Source organism: Oncorhynchus mykiss, chromosome 18 (assembly GCF_057628025.1).
Source record: "Oncorhynchus mykiss isolate SJ-2025 chromosome 18, ASM5762802v1, whole genome shotgun sequence".
In the NCBI taxonomy this organism is placed as follows: Eukaryota; Metazoa; Chordata; class Actinopteri; order Salmoniformes; family Salmonidae; genus Oncorhynchus; species Oncorhynchus mykiss.
In genome coordinates, this window is record NC_143039.1 from 27,508,741 (window position 1) to 27,530,197 (window position 21,457).

General features: G+C 44.6%; 1 protein-coding gene across 4 annotated transcripts in view; it reads left to right on the forward strand.

Moving 5' to 3' along the window:
- Nucleotides 1-20,164, forward strand: part of LOC110495772 (vang-like protein 1) — a 45,345-nt gene extending 25,181 nt beyond the window's left edge. For 2 of the 4 annotated variants that reach the window (XM_021571190.3, XM_021571191.3), the window contains exons 4-9: nucleotides 281-712; nucleotides 1,084-1,259; nucleotides 12,262-12,422; nucleotides 14,492-14,639; nucleotides 16,647-16,881; nucleotides 17,120-20,164. In XM_021571190.3, coding sequence (XP_021426865.3) covers nucleotides 281-712; nucleotides 1,084-1,259; nucleotides 12,262-12,422; nucleotides 14,492-14,639; nucleotides 16,647-16,881; nucleotides 17,120-17,380 — 1,413 coding nt within the window. In that variant the 3' untranslated portion in view covers nucleotides 17,381-20,164. The remainder of the gene's footprint in view (nucleotides 1-280; nucleotides 713-1,083; nucleotides 1,260-12,261; nucleotides 12,423-14,491; nucleotides 14,640-16,646; nucleotides 16,882-17,119) is intronic. The other 2 variants (XM_021571192.3, XM_090208057.1) reach the window with 1 other exon arrangement.
- The last annotated feature ends 1,293 nt before the right edge of the window (nucleotides 20,165-21,457 follow it).

Genomic DNA, 21,457 nt, shown 5'->3' on the forward strand with positions numbered 1-21,457 from the left:
CTCCATTCGCTGTTTTCTTTTTCCATTTCCTGTCTTTCTCTCTCTCGTTCTGTAACTCTTTGTTTGCTCGACCTCCCCTCCCTGGTTGACTTTTGAACGGAAATGAGCACAGCTTTAAGCTGTCTATAGAAATGAGCCTAGAGTAGAAAATTCCGTCCTGACTTGCCAGATTTATAACTTTTCCTGTCACTAATACATTTGACTCTAGTAGCAACATGCTCATATGCTACAGTATTTAACACTGACTCCTCTCTCTTCCCCCCCCCACCCCTCCTCCCAGGATGACAACTGGGGCGAGACCACCACGGCCGTCACGGGGACGTCGGAACACAGCCTGTCCCAAGAGGACATTGTCCGGATCACCAAGGACCTGGAGGACAGCGTGGGCCTGGACTGCCGGCGCTACTTTAGCCTGACCCTGGCTGTGGTTCTGGGCCTGCTGGTCTTCCTCACTCCCCTGGCCTTCCTGGCTCTCCCCCACCTCCTCTGGCCTGACAAGCTCCTGGTGTGCGGCACGGCCTGCGAGGGCCTCTTTATTTCCGTGGCGTTTAAGCTGTTGATACTGCTGTTGGCCGTTTGGGCGCTGTTCTTCCGGGCTCCGCGCGCCGGCCTTCCCCGGGTGTTTGTGTTCAGAGCGCTGCTGGCCGTGCTGGTGCTGCTGTTCGTCGTGTCCTACTGGCTGTTCTACGGCGTGAGGATACTGGACTCACAGGTACAGCAGGCAGAGAGCGAGACTCACACTCACAATCAGTGTTTGTAACGCGTCTAATTACCGGTCACCACATCTGCCTCTTCAAGTGTTCCGTTTGTACGTCATTGCTTTCATCTGTGTCAATCTCTTGTCATGACTGTGTGTGTACCACAGGAGGTTGGTGGCAGCTTAATTGGGGAGGACGGGCTCGTGGAAATGGCTGGATCTGAATAAGTGGATTGTTATATAACACATGGTTTCTATGTGTTTGCCATTCCATTCGCTCCGTTCCAGCCATTATTATGAGCCGTCCTCCCTCAGCAGCCTCCACTGGTGTGTACCTATGTAGTGTGTTGACACTCGCACATGCTGGGTTGTTTTGTTGTTCCCAGGATGAGAACTACCAGGGCATCGTGCAGTACGCTGTGTCTCTAGTGGACGCTCTGCTCTTCATCCACTACCTGGCCATCGTTCTGCTGGAGCTCAGGCAGCTGCAGCCCGCCTTCTCTGTCTGCGTCACGCGCTCCACCGACGGAGAGACACGCCACTACAACCTGGGCCAGCTCAGGTGAGACGCGGAGGGAGATTGAGAGGGGGAAGGGAGAACGGAAAGGGGGAGGATGCAAGAGGAGAAAAGTCCTTGAAAGTAAGACGGGACAATTCAGTGGGTATAGCAGGCTGAGGAGAAATAAAGAGAGAGAGAGTAGAGAAAAGCCAGCAAGTAAGAAGTGTGAGTAAGAATCTCGTGTGTGTGTGTGTGTGTGAGTAATAAAAGGGCTTTGTCCTTTTGATGTGCCGTCTGACTGTACCAGGAAGACGTTTTACCTTGCTGAAAGATATAGTAAGACTGTCAAAAGGCATCATAATTGTATACATGGTCATTTCACAGTCCATGGTGTGCTCTCTCTCTCTCTCTCTCTCTCTCTCTCGCTCTCTCATATCCCCTTTTGTGAGGGCCTCAAACATATGCTGGTATTATGCTGGGGCCCTCTGGTTCACCTTTGTCTACCTCAGTACAGTGGCAGATGATGGACATGTAAAGTGCTTTAGCCTCTGCTTCACTAGTGTTGTTAGAGGCTGCCCTGGGGCTGTTGTCGCTCATAAAGCGCCTTGCTATTTTCCTCAGCTGGCCAACGCAGCAGCACTCTGTCTGTATGCGCTTGTAAACAAACAGCTAATTAGTGCTCCCTACAGGCCACACTGAGCATCTGGTCAGAGAAGATTCATACCATACACACTCATAATACACACACACACACACACACACACACACAGATTCTCAGGTTCAAGGGGAGACTGGGTGTGTTTCCAGACATTTTCCCAGGCCTGTCCTCCATTCCCAGGCAACCGGGGAGGACATTCTTCTGTGCAGGCAGGCTGTCTGTGTATGTGTCTGGCAGGCAGACTGTCTGGTCTGGAGGCCTGTTCTTCTGTCTGGCTCTGACCTGGCCATTCTTTGATGCCAATCTCAGGCCTGAGGAAGTGCTCAAGATCCTAACACCAACATTACCAGAGATTCACCTCGGCAAGAATCCTTCTATTCTCCTCATTCTGTCCCTTATCTCCAGTGTGGCCTAACATAACAAGTCGCTACTTATGGTAGAGAAGAGCCACAGGCAACCGAGGCACAGTCGGGCTCATATCTAGGCCAGTGTTTGGGCTTTATTTGTTTGTCTCCTCTCTCTACTGTAGTTTAATAATTGATCAAAGTACCCAGCACCGGAGAGCCTGACTGCTCAAAGTGCTGCCTTCATCACAATGGGTGTATATAGTGTAGTTAACTTTAGGAGGTTGGTTTAGTGGTTTGTACTTGTTTTGTGCTAATGCACAACTGCGTGTGTCTGACGAAACGTCTTCATACAGTATGTATAGATTAATGTGGCGTACAAAGTGGTTTGGGTTTTCCTGTGTGTCAACCCAGGAGTATTATAGCTTTAAGTGTATTTAAAACTTGACAAAGTTGTTTTTCAGTGTGCCTTTGTTTTGGAGATGTCAGAATGTGTCTGTCTGTGTACCATACCAGCGGTGTGTCTGTGTACCATACCAGTGGTGTCTGTCTGTCTGTCTGTCTACCATACCAGTGGTGTCTGTCTGTCTGTCTGTCTGTCTGTCTGTCTGTCTGTCTGTCTGTCTGTCTGTCTGTCTGTCTGTCTGTCTGTCTGTCTGTCTGTCTGTCTGTCTGTCTACCATACCAGTGGTGTCTGTCTGTCTGTCTACCATACCAGTCTACCATACCAGTGGTGTCTGTCTGTCTGTCTGTCTGTCTGTCTGTCTGTCTGTCTGTCTGTCTGTCTGTCTGTCTGTCTCTGTCTGTCTGTCTGTCTGTCTGTCTACCATATCAGTGGTGTCTGTCTGTCTGTCTACCATACCAGTCTACCATACCAGTGGTGTCTGTCTGTCTGTCTGTCTGTCTGTCTGTCTGTCTGTCTGTCTGTCTACCATACCAGTGGTCTGTCTGTCTGTCTGTCTGTCTGTCTACCATACCAGTGGTCTGTCTGTCTACCATACCAGTGGTCTGTCTGTCTGTCTGTCTGTCTGTCTGTCTACCATACCAGTGGTCTGTCTGTCTGTCTGTCTGTCTACCATACCAGTGGTCTGTCTGTCTGTCTGTCTGTCTGTCTGTCTGTCTGTCTGTCTGTCTGTCTGTCTACCATACCAGTGGTCTGTCTGTCTGTCTGTCTGTCTGTCTGTCTACCATACCAGTGGTCTGTCTGTCTGTCTGTCTGTCTACCATACCAGTGGTCTGTCTGTCTGTCTGTCTGTCTGTCTACCATACCAGTGGTCTGTCTACCATACCAGTGGTCTGTCTGTCTGTCTGTCTGTCGGTCTGTCTACCATACCAGTGGTCTGTCTGTCTGTCTGTCTGTCTACCATACCAGTGGTCGGTCTGTCTGTCTGTCTGTCTGTCTGTCTGTCTGTCTGTCTACCATACCAGTGGTCTGTCTGTCTGTCTGTCTGTCTGTCTGTCTGTCTGTCTGTCTGTCTGTCTGTCTGTCTGTCTGTCTGTCTGTCTGTCTGTCTACCATACCAGTGGTCTGTCTGTCTGTCTGTCTGTCTACCATACCAGTGGTCTGTCTGTCTGTCTGTCTGTCTACCATACCAGTGGTCTCTCTGTCTGTCGGTCTGTCTACCATACCAGTGGTCTGTCTGTCTGTCTGTCTGTCTGTCTGCCAACCATACCAGTGGTCTGTCTGTCTGTCTGTCTGTCTACCAACCATACCAGTGGTCTGTCTGTCTGTCTGTCTGTCTACCAACCATACCAGTGGTCTGTCTGTCTGTCTACCATACCAGTGGTCTGTCTGTCTGTCTGTCTGTCTGTCTGCCAACCATACCAGTGGTCTGTCTGTCTGTCTGTCTGTCTACCAACCATACCAGTTGTCTGTCTGTCTGTCTGTCTGTCTACCAACCATACCAGTGGTCTGTCTGTCTGTCTGTCTGTCTACCAACCATACCAGTGGTGTGTCTGTCTGTCTGTCTACCAACCATACCAGTGGTGTGTCTGTCTGTCTGTCTACCAACCATACCAGTGGTGTGTCTGTCTGTCTGTCTGTCTGTCTACCAACCATACCAGTGGTGTGTGTGTCTGTCTACCATACCAGTGGTGTGTGTGTCTGTCTACCATACCAGTGGTGTGTGTGTCTGTGTACCATACCAGTGGTGTCTGTCTGTCTGTGTACCATACCAGCAATATGTTTTTACCTCCAGGTATTTGACATCGTAGTTGTGGGTTTGTGAACCCACCTGCCTCCTCCATATGTTCACATCCACTAACACTCTTCATCCTGCTGTGGTCGTTTTCTCTGTATCAGTCTTATGGCATATCCAGCACCACTCTGAGATGAATCCCAGGCTGTAATCCCTCTATACGGGACACATAGCTGCTGCTAACCTCTACAATACACCCTGCAGTGGTAAAGCTGGTTTATAACATACAGTGGGGCACACACACACACACACACATACAGTGCCTTGCGAAAGTATTCGGCCCCCTTGAACTTTGCGACCTTTTGCCACATTTCAGGCTTCAAACATAAAGATATAAAACTGTATTTTTTTGTGAAGAATCAACAACAAGTGGGACACAATCATGAAGTGGAACGACATTTATTGGATATTTCAAACTTTTTTAACAAATCAAAAACTAAAAAATTGGGCGTGCAAAATTATTCAGCCCCTTTACTTTCAGTGCAGCAAACTCTCTCCAGAAGTTCAGTGAAGATCTCTGAATGATCCAATGTTGTCCTAAATGACTAATGATGATAAATACAATCCACCTGTGTGTAACCAAGTCTAAATGCACCTGCACTGTGATAGTCTCAGAGGTCCGTTAAAAGCGCAGAGAGCATCATGAAGAACAAGGAACACACCAGGCAGGTCCGAGATACTGTTGTGAAGAAGTTTAAAGCCGGATTTGGATACAAAAAGATTTCCCAAGCTTTAAACATCCCAAGGAGCACTGTGCAAGCGATAATATTGAAATGGAAGGAGTATCAGACCACTGCAAATCTACCAAGACCTGGCCGTCCCTCTAAACTTTCAGCTCATACAAGGAGAAGACTGATCAGAGATGCAGCCAAGAGGCCCTTGATCACTCTGGATGAACTGCAGAGATCTACAGCTGAGGTGGGAGACTCTGTCCATAGGACAACAATCAGTCGTATATTGCACAAATCTGGCCTTTATGGAAGAGTGGCAAGAAGAAAGCCATTTCTTAAAGATATCCATAAAAAGTGTTGTTTAAAGTTTGCCACAAGCCACCTGGGAGACACACCAAACATGTGGAAGAAGGTGCTCTGGTCAGATGAAACCAAAATTGAACTTTTTGGCAACAATGCCAAACGTTATGTTTGGTGTAAAAGCAACACAGCTGAACACACCATCCCCACTGTCAAACATGGTGGTGGCAGCATCATGGTTTGGGCCTGCTTTTCTTCAGCAGGGACAGGGAAGATGGTTAAAATTGATGGGAAGATGGATGGAGCCAAATACAGGACCATTCTGGAAGAAAACCTGATGGAGTCTGCAAAAGACCTGAGACTGGGACGGAGATTTGTCTTCCAACAAGACAATGATCCAAAACATAAAGCAAAATCTACAATGGAATGGTTCAAAAATAAACATATCCAGGTGTTAGAATGGCCAAGTCAAAGTCCAGACCTGAATCCAATCGAGAATCTGTGGAAAGAACTGAAAACTGCTGTTCACAAATGCTCTCCATCCAACCTCACTGAGCTCGAGCTGTTTTGCAAGGAGGAATGGGAAAAAATGTCGGTCTCTCAATGTGCAAAACTGATAGAGACATACCCCAAGCGACTTACAGCTGTAATCGCAGCAAAAGGTGGCGCTACAAAGTATTAACTTAAGGGGGCTGAATAATTTTGCACGCCCAATATTTCAGTTTTTGATTTGTTAAAAAAGTTTGAAATATCCAATAAATGTCGTTCCACTTCATGATTGTGTCCCACTTGTTGATTCTTCACAAAAAAATACAGTTTTATATCTTTATGTTTGAAGCCTGAAATGTGGCAAAAGGTCGCAAAGTTCAAGGGGGCCGAATACTTTCGCAAGGCACTGTACACACACACACATACAGTGCCTTCAGAAAGTGTTCACATGCCTTGACATTTTCCACTTTTTTTTGTTACATTTGGGATTTGTCTTTTTTTTTTATCTATACAAAATACTCATGTCAAAGTGGAAGAAAAATCTACGCTTTAAAAAAGAAAGATTAATGAAAAATAAAACATTAACTTGATTACGTAAGTATTCACCCCCTTGAGTCAATACCTTTGGCATCGATTACAGCTGTGAGTCTTTCTGGGTAAGTCTCTAAGAGCTTTCCACACCTGGATTGTACAATATTTGCCCATGTTTATTATTTTTGAAACTCTTCAAGCTCTGTCAAGTTGGTTGATGATCATTGCTAGCTAGACAGCCATTTTCAAGTCTTGCCATAGATTTTCAAGTAGATTTAAGTCAACTGTAACAAAGCCACTTAGGAACTTTCAATGCAACTCCAGTGTATATTTGGCCTTGAGTTTTAGGTTTATTGTCCTGCTGAAAGGTGAATCTGTCTCAGTGTCTGTTGGGAAAGCAGACTGAACCAGGTTTTCCTCTAGGACTTTGTCTGTGTTTAGCTCTATTATGTTTATTTTTATCCTGAAAAAAAACCCCTAGTCCTTGCTGATGACAAGCATATCCATAACATGATGCAGCCATCACCATGCTTGAAAATATGACGTGGTAATCAGTGAGTGATGTTTTCTGTTGGATTTGCCCCAAACATAACACTTTGTATTCAGGACAAAAAGTTAATTTCTTTGCTACGTTTCTTGCAGTATTCCTTTAGTGCCTTATTGGAAACCGGAAGCATGTTTTGGAATATTTTTTTATTCTGTACAGACTTCCTCCTTTTCACTCTGTCATTTGGGTTAGTATTGTGGAGTAACTACATTGTTGTTGATCCATCCTCCGTTTTCTCGTATCACAGCCATTAAACTCAGTAACTGTTTTAAAATCACCATTTGCCGCATGGTAAAATCCCTGAGCAGTTTCCTTCATCTACAGCAACTGATTTAGGAAGGACGCCTGTATCATTGTAGTGACAGGGTGTATTGATACACCATCCAAAGCATAATTAATAACTTCATCATGATCAAAGGGATATTTTTGTTTTGTAGGGACCTTACAGATAATTGTATGTGTGGTACATATATGGGGTAATCGTAAAAAAAATCTGTAATTTTGGAAACATTTCTGAAAACAAAATTCCAATTTGACATTGTGGGGTTTTGTGACATTGTGGTGTGTAGATCAGTGGCACACAATCGAAATTGTATCCATTTTAAATTCAGGCTGTGACAAAACAAAATGTGGAAAAAGGTTCTAAATACTTTCTGAGGCAACTGTGTGTGTGTGTGTGTGTGTGTGTGTGTGTGTGTGTGTGTGTGTGTGTGTGTGTGTGTGTGTGTGTACAATTGAAGTCGGAAGTTTAACATACACCTAGGTTGGTATGACATCTACTGTGTGCATGACACAAGTCATTTTTTGAACAATTGTTTACAGACAGATTATTTCACTTATAATTCACTGTATCACAATTCCAGTGGGTCAGAAGTTTACATACACTACATTGACTTTGCCTTTAAACAGATTGGAATATTCCAAAAAATTGTCATGGCTTTAGAAGCTTCTGATAAGCTAATTGACATCATTTGAGTCAATTGGGGGTGTACCTGTGGATGTATTTCAAGGCCTACCTTCAAACTCAGTGCCTCTTTGCTTGACATCATGGGAAAATGAAAAGAAATCAGCCAAGACCTCAGAAAAAAAAATGTAGACCTCCACAAGTCTGGTTCATCCTTGGGAGCAATTTCCAAATGCCTGAAGGTACCACGTTCATCTGTACAAACAATAGTACGCAAGTATAAACACCATGGGACAACTCTGCCGTCATACCGCTCAGGAAGGAGAAGCATTCTGTCTCCTAGAGATGAACGTACTTTGGTGCAAAGAGTGTAAAGAACAACAGCAAAGGACCTTGTGACGATGCTGGAGGAAACGTATCTATATCCACAGTAAAATGAGTCCTATATCCTGAAAGGCCGCTCAGCATGGAAGAAGCCACTGCTCCAAAACCGCCATAAAAAAGCCAAACTACGGTTTGCAACTGCACATGGGGACAAAGATTGTGCTTTTTGTAGAAATGTCCTCTGGTCTGATGAAACAAAAAATATAACTGTTTGGCCATAATGACCATCGTTGTGTTTGGAGGAAAAAGGGGGATGCTTTCAAGTCGAAGAACAGCATCCCAACTGTGAAGCACGGTGGTGGCAGCATCATGTTGTGGGGGTGCTTTGCTGCAGGAGGGACTGGTGCACTTCACAAAATAGATGGCATCATGAGGTAGAGAAATTATGTGGATATATTGAAGCAACATCTCAAGACATCAGTCAGGAAGTTAAAGCTTGGTCGCAAATGGGTCTTGCAAATGGACAATGACCCCAAGCATACTTCCAAAGTTGTGGCAAAATGGCTTAAGGACAACAAAGTCAAGGTATTGGAGTGGCCATCCACAAAGCCCTGACCTTAATCCTATAGAAAATGTGCGGGCAGAACTGAAAAAGTGTGTGTGAGCAAGGGGGCCTACAAACCTGACTCAGTTACACCAGCTCTGTCAGGAGGAATGGGCCAAAATTCACCCAACTTATTGTGGGAAGCTTGTGGAAGGCTATCCGAAACGTTTGACCCAAGTTAAACAATTGAAAGGCAATGCTACCAAATACCAATTGAGTGTATGTAAACTTCTGACCCAAATATATATATATTTACACACTTAGTGCTGACGCAGGGGAAATGTCAGGCTAAGTGACAGGACATTATGGATATATACACTCTCCCTCATCGCAGTGCAGTATGTATGTAATATATATATATATATATATATATATATATATATATATATATATATATATATAGGACATTATGGATATATACACTCTCCCTCATCGCAGTGCAGTATGTATGTAATATATATATATATATATATATATTACATACATACATACTGCACTGCGATGAGGGAGAGTGTATATATCCATAATGTCCTGTCACTTAGCCTGACATTTCCCCTGCGTCAGCACTAGGTGTGTAAAGTTGCATACCTCCCCCTCCATGTCACTGCTGTTAGGACGTCCCATGTGATGACTATTTCTTTCTCTGTCTCCTCACTCGCTCTCTCCTACTTACTCTTCCATGTGGAACGGTACACAGCAGTAGACCTTTCTCATGGTGTAGTATCAATAGGGGAATAAGGAGGAGGAGAGGTTAGTAGAGAGGACTGTGTCTGTCTACAGAGGGGGACAGTAGCCTCAGTGTGCTTCCTGGTTTCCCCGGGGGGGAATAGGAAGCACGTGGTACTCCCTCCCTCCCTGACTCTGACTGTCTGCAACAGTTAAGTTAGTTCCCTGCTCTTCTTAACAAATGACACGAGACCCGGGGAGGAGGAGAGGGGAATGGAGGAGAAGGGGAAGAGAGGGGTGGAGAGAAAGATGTAAAGGGAGAGAGAGCCCTTTGAAATGAAAAGCTTTGAGACAGGATTCAGTGTTAAATAAGAGGGGGGGATAGTGTTTCTAGAGCGAGGGAACTGTAGACTAGTCAGTTGAGCCGTGAGGAATGACCCTGTACTCCTGTAGGCCTGTGAAAAGCTGCTTGCATCTGCTGCTGCTCTCAGTAGGCCGAATGCAGTTACAATGCAGAGGAACCGGGGTCTGACTGTGTCTCAGCAGCGTACTAACAGGGCTTGATTGGATCAGTAGGCTACAATAAGCTACAGCAGAAAATTATCCCTGGCATTTCTAGATCAAAACCCTAACGGTCAACCTGGACCTGTGTAAAGGCACGTAAACAAAATGGATATTGTGTAGCTGGCTAATCAGCACTGGTACATTGATCACTTGACGACATGTCTGCATTGCCAATGGCTTAGAGATGGGTTCAGGCCATACTCAGTTGTTACGTAATGAATTGCTGAAGCACAAGAATAGAACGCATATAAAAAGTCTCAACTGGTGAAATATTGCTGTCTTTGAGAGGTAAGACATGGCATGTTGTGCCGGGACATGGCGTCCATGCTGCAGCAGCAATAGGAAGTAGTCTCTCTCTCCCAGCAGCGCTGTGAGGTTCTGTTCTGTGTTTATTTGCAGAGCCTAGGCAGCAGGGATATGGCCCTGTGTTCAGGGGGGCGGGTAATGATAACATGATGGTTCAAAGTAACAGTCTCTCTCACACACACACACACACACACATATATATATATATATATATATATATATCTATATCAAGGAAAAAAAGTAACATCCTTTTTTCAGGACCCTGTCTTTCAAAGATCATTTGTAAAAAAAAAAGTAACTTCACAGATCTTCATTTGTAAAGGGTTTAAACACGGTTTTCCATGCTTGTTCAATGAACCATAAACAATTAATGAACATGCACCTGTGGAATGGTCATTAAGACACTAACAGCTTACAGACAATTAAGTTATGAAAACTTAGGACACTAAAGAGGCCTTTCTACTGACTGAAAAACACCAAAAGAAAGATGCCCAGGTTCCCTGCTCATCTGCGTGAACATGCCTTAGGCATGCAGCAAGGAGGCATGAGGACTGCAGATGTGGCCAGGGCAATACATTGCAATGTCTGTACTGTGAGACGCCTAAGAAGGCGCTACAGGGAGACAGGACGGACAGCTGATCATCCTCACAGTGGCAGACCACATGTAACAACACGTGCACAGGATCTGTACATCCGACCATCACACCTGCGGGACAGGTACAGGATGGCAACAGCAACTGCCCGAGTTACACCAGGAACGCACAATCCCTCCATCAGTGTTCAAACTGTCTGCAATAGGCTGAGAGAGGCTGGACTGAGGGCTTGTAGGCCTGTTGTAAGGCAGGTCCTCACCAGACATCACCGGCAACAACATCACCTATGGGCACAAACCCACTGTCGCTGGACAAGACAGGACTGGCAAAACGTGCTCTTCACTGACTAGGCACGGTTTTGTCTCACCAGGGGTGGTGATTGGATTTGCGTTTATCGTCGAAGGAATGAGCGTTACACCGAGACCTGTACTCTGGAGCGGGATCGATTTGGAGGTGGAGGGTCCGTCATGGTCTGGGGCGGTGTGTCACAGCATCATCAGACTGAGCTTGTTGTCATTTCAGGCAATCTCAACGCTATGCGTTTTACAGGGAAGACATCCTCCTCCCTCATGTGGTACCCTTCCTGCAGGCTCATCCTGACATGACCCTCCAGCATGACAATGCCACCAGCCATACTGCTCGTTCTGTGTGTGATTTCCTGCAAGACAGGAATGTCCGTGTTCTGCCATGGCCAGCGAGGAGCCCGGATCTCAATCCAATTGCGCACGTCTGGGACGTGTTGGATCGGAGGGCTAGGGCCATCCCCCCCCCCCCCCCCCCCCCAGAAATGTCTGGGAACTTGCAGGTGCCTTGGTGGAAGTGTGGGGTAACATCTCACAGCAAATCTGGTGCAGTCCATGTGGAGGAGATGCACTGCAGTACTTAATGCAGCTGTTGGCCACACCAGATACTGACTGTTACTTTTGATTTTGACCCCCCCCTTTGTTCAGGGACACATTATTCCATTTCTGTTAGTCACATGTCTGTAGAACTTGTTCAGTTTATGTCTCAGTTGTTGAATCTTGTTATATTTATACACATTTTTACACATGTTAAGTTTGCTGAAAATAAACGCAGTTGACAGTGAGAGGACGTTTCTTTTTTTGCTGTGTGTGTGTGTGTGTGTGTGTGTCACCCCCATCTTCTCCCCTCAGTGTCAGACCTTGCAGTGTCTGGTTTTCCTGTTTTTATCGATTGTGTATATATCTTTTTTTCACGGTTTATTCATTTTATGTTATTGATATTTTTTTATAGTCGTGGATTTTATTAGCTGATTATTAGCTCAATTATTAAAAAAAAAACTTCTATGTCCAGGTTCCAAGTAAATCTCAAATTCTCCTTATTCTTTGTCTGTGTGTGTGCGCAGTATTCAGCGGGCAGCATTGGCCATCATAGAGAACTACTACAGAGACTTCTCTGTCCACAACCCGGCCCTGCTCACCGCCTCGAAGTCCCGGGCCGCTAAGCACCTGGCCGGCCTCAAGGTGTATAATGTGGATGGTGAGTTCCCCACAACCCCCGCTACCGGTAAGTGCATGGAGACTCCTTGGGTTTATCTATACATGTTCTCTTATCTGTCCTTTGGGCTTGATGTTTGAGACTCTCCTCTTCTCGGTTGCTCTCTAACACCCAGAGGCCTTTAAAGCCAAACGGAAAGCTTACCTTTTGGACAGTAAGTTCAGTAGTTCTATAGAATAACTCTCTCACTAAAACCCTGCATCTCTGAGCACTGGCTGGACTCACTGACGAACCCGCCTCTCTCTCACTGGAGCTGCACACCAAACCAATCCCCTTGCACACCACTTTAATCGGCATGCCTCATTGGTTTAGAGACACTGCTGTGAAATGATTTAACTCACTTGTGTAGGCCACACCCAAAGCATGTGATGTCACTTTCGACGTTGACCTAGTGACTACTTATCGCTGCATCTATTTACTAATGTTATACATTTTCTGCTTTGACTGTTTCTGATATGGAATAATACTTTTTGAATTTGTAAAGTCAGCTCTGGGCAAGAGTGAAATCTAATAGGATATCTGGAGAGAGGGAAACTAAATAAATGCGTTTGTTTGAACATGTTTAGTTTTGAAGTGAAGATGCATCATGACTACTTCATGAGTACTCACAAGAAATCTCCTGTGTTCCCCAAAAGTGTACCCCACCTCCACCCCCACACCCCCCTTGTTCTCTCGTTCATTTTTTTCTTTCTCTCTCTCTCTCTCTCTGGTTCTTGCTCTCTTCCTCTCTCTGGCTCTTGCTCTCTTCCTCTCTCTGGCTCTTGCTCTCTTCCTCCCTCTGGCTCTCTTCCTCTCTCTGGCTCTTGCTCTTCCTCCCTCTGGCTCTCTTCCTCCCTCTGGCTCTCTTCCTCTCTCTGGTTCTCTCTGGCTCTTGCTCTCTTCCTCCCTCTTGCTCTCTTCCTCCCTCTGGCTCTTGCTCTCTTCCTCCCTCTATTCTATCTCTGCCGTCCTCCTCTCCATATCCCTTCCTCTACCCTCCAGTAGTGCTCAGAGATGAGACAGCCAGCAGTGTTAAATCAATAGCTATACTGCCCACTCTGTCGCTCTCCTCTCGTTCTCCTCATTGAGGAGCTGGTCTCTGGGGAGTGTAATCACAGTAACTGCAGCAGGGACCGTAACATGGGGAAGTCTGGGAGAGAGACTGTCCTCCATCCATTATCCATGACCAAGGTCCATCACCTAACCACTAAGCATGGTAGAGGCTGTTAGAACACACACTTCAGATGAGTTGACAGGGGACATGGCTTTGAGTCATGATACTCATAGACAGCCACCCTTAATTCCCAATGTTTAGCTTTTCAGTACTATATTTTATACTGAAATGCACATGTACAGACCCACAGGGCTCTCGCCTTTATATCAAGCAAACTGTGTTATTTTGTTCACCAGGTATTTCTTCTTCATGGTATTAACCCCCCAACAAAAAAATCTCTCTTTCGGGTTGGTAAGTTGACAGGTTCATGACCTGACTGGCTGTGCAAACATGGCTGCCGTTTCTCAGACTGGAGAAATAGGGCATGGATATATAATGGAATTCTCCCGTCCCGAACCCCCAGCCTACCCTACATTTAATACTGCAGCAGCTCCAGCCCTCTCTTAGCCCCTATTAACATGAGCCGTCGCTCTCTTGCATATTAACACTCTCATAATGACATGCGCCTGACATTCAACTTTTGAAGTTGTCCTGGGAAGTTTATTAAGACGGACACTCAGCACCGCCCAAAGACACAGAGAGGCAGAGTAGCAGAGAACCCGGAATAACTGAATGTTAAACAGTGGATGCGTGGGTGTGGTGGTTTGAACATGCTTTTTCAACTATACAGATTTTTGTTGATGACTACAGTGTTCCGTCCTTTATGATTTTAGGTTTTACTACTATTCAAAGATGCAAAGAAGTGTTTTAAAAAATATATATATATTTTTTTTAGAAGTGTCTATATGTCTGTCTTACGCCGAGTATAGGGCATGTTTGTTAGTTTGTGAGATATCTTGACACTCTGACTTTGCAAGATTCTGTATCAATACAAATAATGAACACCTGTATTAAGCTAACATCCCTCTGTTGTCTGCCTCCCTAGGCCCTGGGAACAACGCAGCGACCGGATTGGCCCACTCCCAGTCTCGGGCTATGATTGCCGCTGCCGCCCGCCGCCGAGACACCAATCACAACGAGCTGTACTACGAGGAGGCGGAGCACGAGAGACGCGTCCGTAAACGCAAGGCCCGGTGAGAGACAGGTTTGGGGGGGGGGGGGTTTGGCTGTTTGATAAATGAATGGAAGGACATATGGGGATTGTTTTGGTACGTATTTGGTGGTAAAGGAGCCGTTTGGACTTACCAACCAAACGGATACTAAAGTATGTCTCCTCTCTTTGGTTTGATATTAGATTACGTTTACATTTGAATCACTGAACAGACACTCTTATCCAGAGCAACTTGTAATTAGTGCATTCATCTTAAGATAGCTGGTGGAGAGACAGTTGTAGTAAGAACGTTTACCCTAAATAAAGTACCAGTAAAAATGGACACACCTACTCATTCAATGGGTTTTTCTTTATTTGTACTATTTCCTACATTGTATGATAGTAGTGAAGACATCTAAACTATGAAATAACACACATGGAATAATGTAGTAACCAAAGAAGTGTTAAACAAATCAACATTTATTCTAGATTCTTCAAAGTAGTAACCTATGCCTTGATGATAGCTTTGCACACTCTTGGCATTCTCTCAACCAGCTTCAGCTGGAATGCTTTTCGAACAGTCTTGAAGGAGTTCCCACATATGCTGAGCAGTTGTTGGCTGATTTTCCTTCACTCTGCGGTCCAATTCATCCCAAACCATCTCAATTAGGTTGAGTCCAGGTCATCTGATGCAGCACTCTATCACGCCCCTTCTTGATCAAATAGTCCTTACACAGCCTGGAGGTGTGTTTGGTCATTGTCCTGTTGAAAACAAATTATAGTCCCACTAAGCGTTAACCAGATGGGATTGCATATCGCTGCAGAATGCTGTGGTATGAATGCTGATTAAGTGTGCCTTGAATTCTAAATAAATCACAGACAGTGTCACCAGCAAAGCACCATCACAACACCACCTCCATGCTTTACGGTCGGAACCACACATGCGGAGTTCACCTACACTGCGTTTCACAAAGACACAGCGGTTTGAACCAAAAATCTCAAATTTAGACTCATCAGACCAAAGGACAGATTTTCACCGGTCTAATGTCTATTGCTCGTGTTTCTTGACCCAAGCAAGTCTCCTCTTCTTATTAGTGTCCTTTAGTAGTGGTCTCTTTGCAGCAATTTGACCACGAAGGCCTGTTCACGCAGTCTCCTCTGAACAGGTGATGTTGAGAAGCATCTGTTACTTGAACTCTGTGAAGCATTTATTTGGGCTGCAATTTCTGAGGCTTGTAACTCTATAATGAACTTATCCTCTGCAGCAGAGGTAACTCTGGGTCTTCCTTTCCTGTGGCGGTCCTCATAAGAGCCAGTTTTATTGTAGCGCTTGATGGTTTTTGCGACTGCATGTGATGAAACTTTCAAAGTTCTTGACATTTTCCGGATTGACTGACCTTCATGTCTTAAAGTAATGATGGACTGTCGTTTCTCTTTGCTTATTGGAGTCGTTCTTGTCATAATATGGACTCCGTCTTTTACCAAATAGGGCTTTCTTCTATATACCACCCCTACCTTGTCACAACACAACTGATTGGATCAAACACATTAAGAAGGAAAGAAATTCCACAAATGAACTTTAAACAAGGCACACCTGTTAATTGAAATGCATTCCAGGTGACTACCTCATGAAGCTGGTTGAGAGAATGCCAAGAGTGTGCAAAGCTGTCAATAAGGCGACGGGTTGCTACTTTGAAGAATCTAAAATATATTTGGATTTGTTTAACACTTTTTTGGTTACTACATGATTCCAGATGTGTTATTTCATAGTTTTGATGTCTTTACTATTATTCTACAATGTGGAAAATGGTCTAAATAAATAAAAACCCTTGAATGAGTAGGTGTGTCCAAACTTTAAACTGGTACTGTAGTTATCAGCTAATTCGGTGCTGGTAGGAAAAGACAAGTACAGGTATTTTTTAAATTTCTATATTATTTTTGATGTATTACTCCTATGCCATGTAAAGCCTTTTTAGATGCTTCCAAAGCCGCTGTAGTAGAAGTAAACACTCCATCATATGTGCTGAACAACCACATTGTGCCCTCCTAGACTGGTGGTGGCGGTAGAGGAGGCCTTCACACACATCAAGCGTATGCAGGAGGAGGAGCAGAAGAAAGCCCCCGGCGACGTGATGGACCCGCGCGAGGCCGCCCAGGCCATCTTCCCCTCCATGGCCCGCTCCCTGCAGAAGTACCTCCGCACCACCAGGCAGCAGCATTGCCACAGCATGGAAAGCATCCAGCAGCACCTGGCCTTCTGCATCACCAGCAACATGACGCCCAAGGTGACCAAGTGTTCTCATCAGTGGAGGCTGGTGGGAGGAGAAATCGGAGGACGAGCGGATTGTAGTGGCTGGAATGGAATCGTTTGGTATTCCATTCCAGCCATTATAATGAGCCCATCCACCAACTTAAGGTGACATCACCCACTGGTTTTGACCAACTCCTTTGAGTGGCACCTTACTTGTACAGTAGTAACAAATAATGATGTTATCGGGAAAGTGCTAACTCCTCTCCTCATAGGCCTTCCTGGAGAGTTACCTGACCCCCGGGCCCACCCTGCAGTACGGCCGCGAACGCTGGCTGGCCCGGCAGTGGACTCTGGTCAGCGAGGCGTCGGTCACCAGCGGCCTCAAGGAGGGCGCCATCTTCCTCCTCAAGTGCATAGACTTCAGCCTGGTGGTGACTACCAAAAGGATCCCCTACATCCAGCTTTCAGAGGAGTTCATCGACCCCAAGTCGCACAAGTTCGTCCTGCGGCTACAGTCAGAGACCTCTGTGTAGAACTGGACAACTGTTTTTACCACCACACACCTTTTTTTTGTTTTCAAAATGGTTTTATTTTAGGTTTGCGGTTTTATTTGAGGATTTTTTTATATATTATATATGAATATATGTTACACACCCATTGGAAAATATTGTCCTTTTTATCTATGGTTTACCTGGTTTGAGTTAATATAAAAAATATATATACACCGGTGATGAATTTGACTTGTCTTGCATGCACACACACACACACAGAAGATTGAACTGAACTCTGTGGAGATGGATCTATAGATGAACAATGTGTGCACACAACTGCATATGTGTCAATGTCTATGAACACCGTTGTTCCACCTCTGAAAGACTGATGCCGAGCTCAAGACGAGGAATTGTTTTAATTCCATGGCTCAAGAGGGGGACATCTCACCGAGGAGTCAAATGACACTACTGTTGCTATGGACATTGCTTCATTCCCCCTCAGCCAAACCACTACAGATGGTGAACTGCCACTATTTAACTTCTGGACAAAATGTATATTTTAACACAACCGTCTCAGGCCTGTCTGCTGTTCTGAAACTATAGCTACTTAATTTACTTTTTTTTTTTTTGCGTTACATGCACATGTTCTCTACAACTGTATATTGATTATGTATAAACACATTGTGATATAATGTTGTTTAAGTCTGTGTACTGGGTCAATCTCCATCCCATTTCCTTATATCCCGATCTGTGGATTTACAGAGTAAGACATGAATATCAGTAGCCTTCGTTGTTAAACAAAACCCTTGTTTTAGCTGTTTTATAGGTGATTGTTAAATAGATATTCAAATTCAATGCCCATTTATATGATTAACCCCAAGGCTGAAGGCCTTAAATCCCCAAGGGATCTTGCTAAAATATTTTTAGGCCTCAAAGTGTGTACTGTAGTACGGCTTATGCGTACAGCAGCACGTTCCCAGGTGCAATGTCGCAATACAACAGCATGTTATACTGCAGTACATCTCGTCCACAAGCCAGCTCTCTCTCTCTGTAACAGAAGGTTATTCTGTACTATGTTATGTTATAAGTACTGCTGTCAACATGGGGGCTCAGAATGGTCCATCCATATCCCAAATGAACAGATACCAATATACACTCATGGCTGGTTTGTAAAGCAGAGCTCTTCAAATGTTTAAAACCCATAGTCGCCCATATTAGGAATCCCATAGGATCCTGATTGCTGATGTAACTCAATATTTCCAGCTTCTGTAATGGATTTTGGAGATGTGCTGCTGTCTCGTTCCACTTTTCAATTTTAAATGGGACGTTCGCACTTCCCAGCTTAGTCATATTTTGATAATGAGTCCATTTAGGACCTTATATTTGTTGAAACTTGACAGCTACTTTTTTTTATAAAGCAACACATGCCCCGCATATATCTCTTCTCAGGGTTCAGGCTTTCACATCTATCACACTTACTTTGCAAGATAGAGCACTCCGCGAGAGAAAATGCACAGATACAACTAATGTATGACACTGATTTGGACCACAGCGCAGAACGCAGAACTCTATTCTGCAGCTATTACCATGTAAGGTCTAAGTGGTTAATTAAGCTAATCGCCTTTTGAGATGGTGAGTACGGTACTAGGGGGTGAAGAGGAGCCTCCCTTGTAACTCACCCGTCTGGTTAGTCTTCTATTACCATGTCATCAAGCGAGATATCATGTTGAGCCGTGAATCTGGGGACCTGATAGCTTTGAGGATGAACATAAAAATCCCTAATGACATCAGAATCCTATATTCTCCCCTAGTGAATGTAGGTGGCAGATTGAGATCCATCCAGGATGAGTTGCTTCAGAGGTGATCAGGATCCTATCTATGTAAAACCTCATAAATCCCCATGTAGAATGGACTTCTGGCTTGTAGAGGTCCTCAACGGTATTACAGCTCTGCGTGTCATTCCTAAAAAACCAAACTGCCCGTCAGCGCCACCTGGCAGACAAACCAGAAGGTGTCAGACTTTGATCTGGCAAGGGGTTACTGTTGATGGGTGCGACACATTTTCACACATTCACAAACAAACGCATGATGCCCGTGTCCAGTTATAGACAAACCATTTTTAACGATTAGCATGTGGCTCATAAAAGCCACTTGGAAATGCAACTCTATGTTTTCTCGTCATGAAAACAAACATATTTTTATACTTATAGCACGGAGTCTTTTGTACCCATAATTGATGGACTTTGTATGAACCCCAACTCCTGTGACTGTGCCTCTTGTCTTTACACTGTATGTATTTATGTAGCCATTCCCTTATCACATGCTCAGCGATCCCTGTATTGACTGCATGTTGACGTTTATTGGGATTAGTCTTGCCTTGGAGGCAGAACTGAGCGATTTCCACTAGATGTGCCAGCGGAAAAGTCCAAATTTGCTGTATGGCAAAAATTCATGAAAACAAAAATGTGCTTTTTTGTTCTTAAAGGTTAGTGTTCGCGGTGTGGTTACGAGCAGGACTTTCCGGCTGTGCCAGGTTGTGACCACTCTGTAGAGCTGCCTCCAGTACACGAGTCTTCCCAATAAATGCTAACCTGCGTATTGACCTCTGTCATGTTTTGCTGGCCTGGTCACAGATCTGTTTGTGCTGTTACTGCCAGGTTCTGCTAACCTGGCAGTAACTGATCTGCGACCAGGCTAAAGGTTAGCCAGGTTGCACCCATACTGTAGAACTCTGCTTGTTACTGACCTGACATCGCATTGTAACCAATGTGTCAATTTCACTATACAACAGGCATTTGTGTAAAATAAACATTTGTATGAACATTCGTTAACTGGCTCTAAGAAAGACTTTTTCAAGCATTCCATTGAAATGATATTTTTTGAGGACCATACAACTGTATCCTAAGCATGTCTGTGGTCCTGTGGTGGTTATAGGTAACACATTGAGTGCCATTGGTACTAAGAAATCACTTGTATTGACTGTCACCCAGGCATAGGAAGTGAAATGACCATGACTTGTTGCCTCTTCTGTGAAGGCTCAATGAGGAGCTGTCAGTGTGTGTAATTGTCTAGACTCGAGTTCCACTACTTTATAAATGAATACAGTGCTGCCAGACTAACCACAAGTACCACAGCATGTTGTTATGACCTATTAACATGTCAAAACCCAATTTCAAACATTCTGCTCTGTCATTGCCCATTAACAGTTTGATCCTGCTATATGAGCCAAATGTCAGCTTTTTGGGTTATTTTGGGGCTGGCTGGTTGTTGTCATGGTGCCCATAGTAATTGGCTTGCTGTCAGGCTCTCAGTGGGGTGCCACACAGCCTTGTGGGTAAATGAATGTGTGCAGCGGCGACGCACGCAACCTCATCCCCCGAAAACTAGCTGCGGGCCCACCTGTCACTACTCATCTATCACCGGTTTAATCCTCGTTTCTCCTTCGCTCTCCAGAAGAGCCACAGAAATACATTGTTAGAGTGTGGAGAGGAAATGAGAAGCATTTGCATCTAAATGGAATGTTTTTTTTCCTCATACTTTCCCTCGTTTGGTTTTGTAATGACTTGGTGATGTGTGCTGGCCTGGCTGTGTGCAGACCGACTGAAGCAGAGGGGAGAGATCAGTGGTATTTTGTTCTCACAGCCTGCTCTGAGTCGGGCCTTTTGGGCTTTGGGCTCTGCTGAACAAGATCAGTTCTGGGTAGGGCAGATCTATAGTACTACCCTGTGCTCACAGAGTCTGACAAAGCTCTCCTGACCAAGGAGCTTGACTCTGAAACACATCAGGAATACGTACCGAAAGGTCCAATGCATCTGTTATCACAATATCAAATCATTTCTGGGTAACAATTAAGTACCTTACTTTGATTGTTTTCAATTAAAATGGTCTAAAAGAAACAAAAATAGCTTCTTAGCAAAGGGCAATTTCTCAAGCAATAATTTAGCTGGGACTGTCTGGGAGTAGTCTGAGAGGGGAGGGGAAAACAGAAAATGAGCTGTTATTGGCAGAGGTTGGAAACTCTTTCTTATTGGTCTCTTAAATGAGAATTTTGCTTTTTCACAAAAAAAAACAGATTTGGTTATGTAAATTCCATGTTATCGAAGGGACACTTTTTTGCGA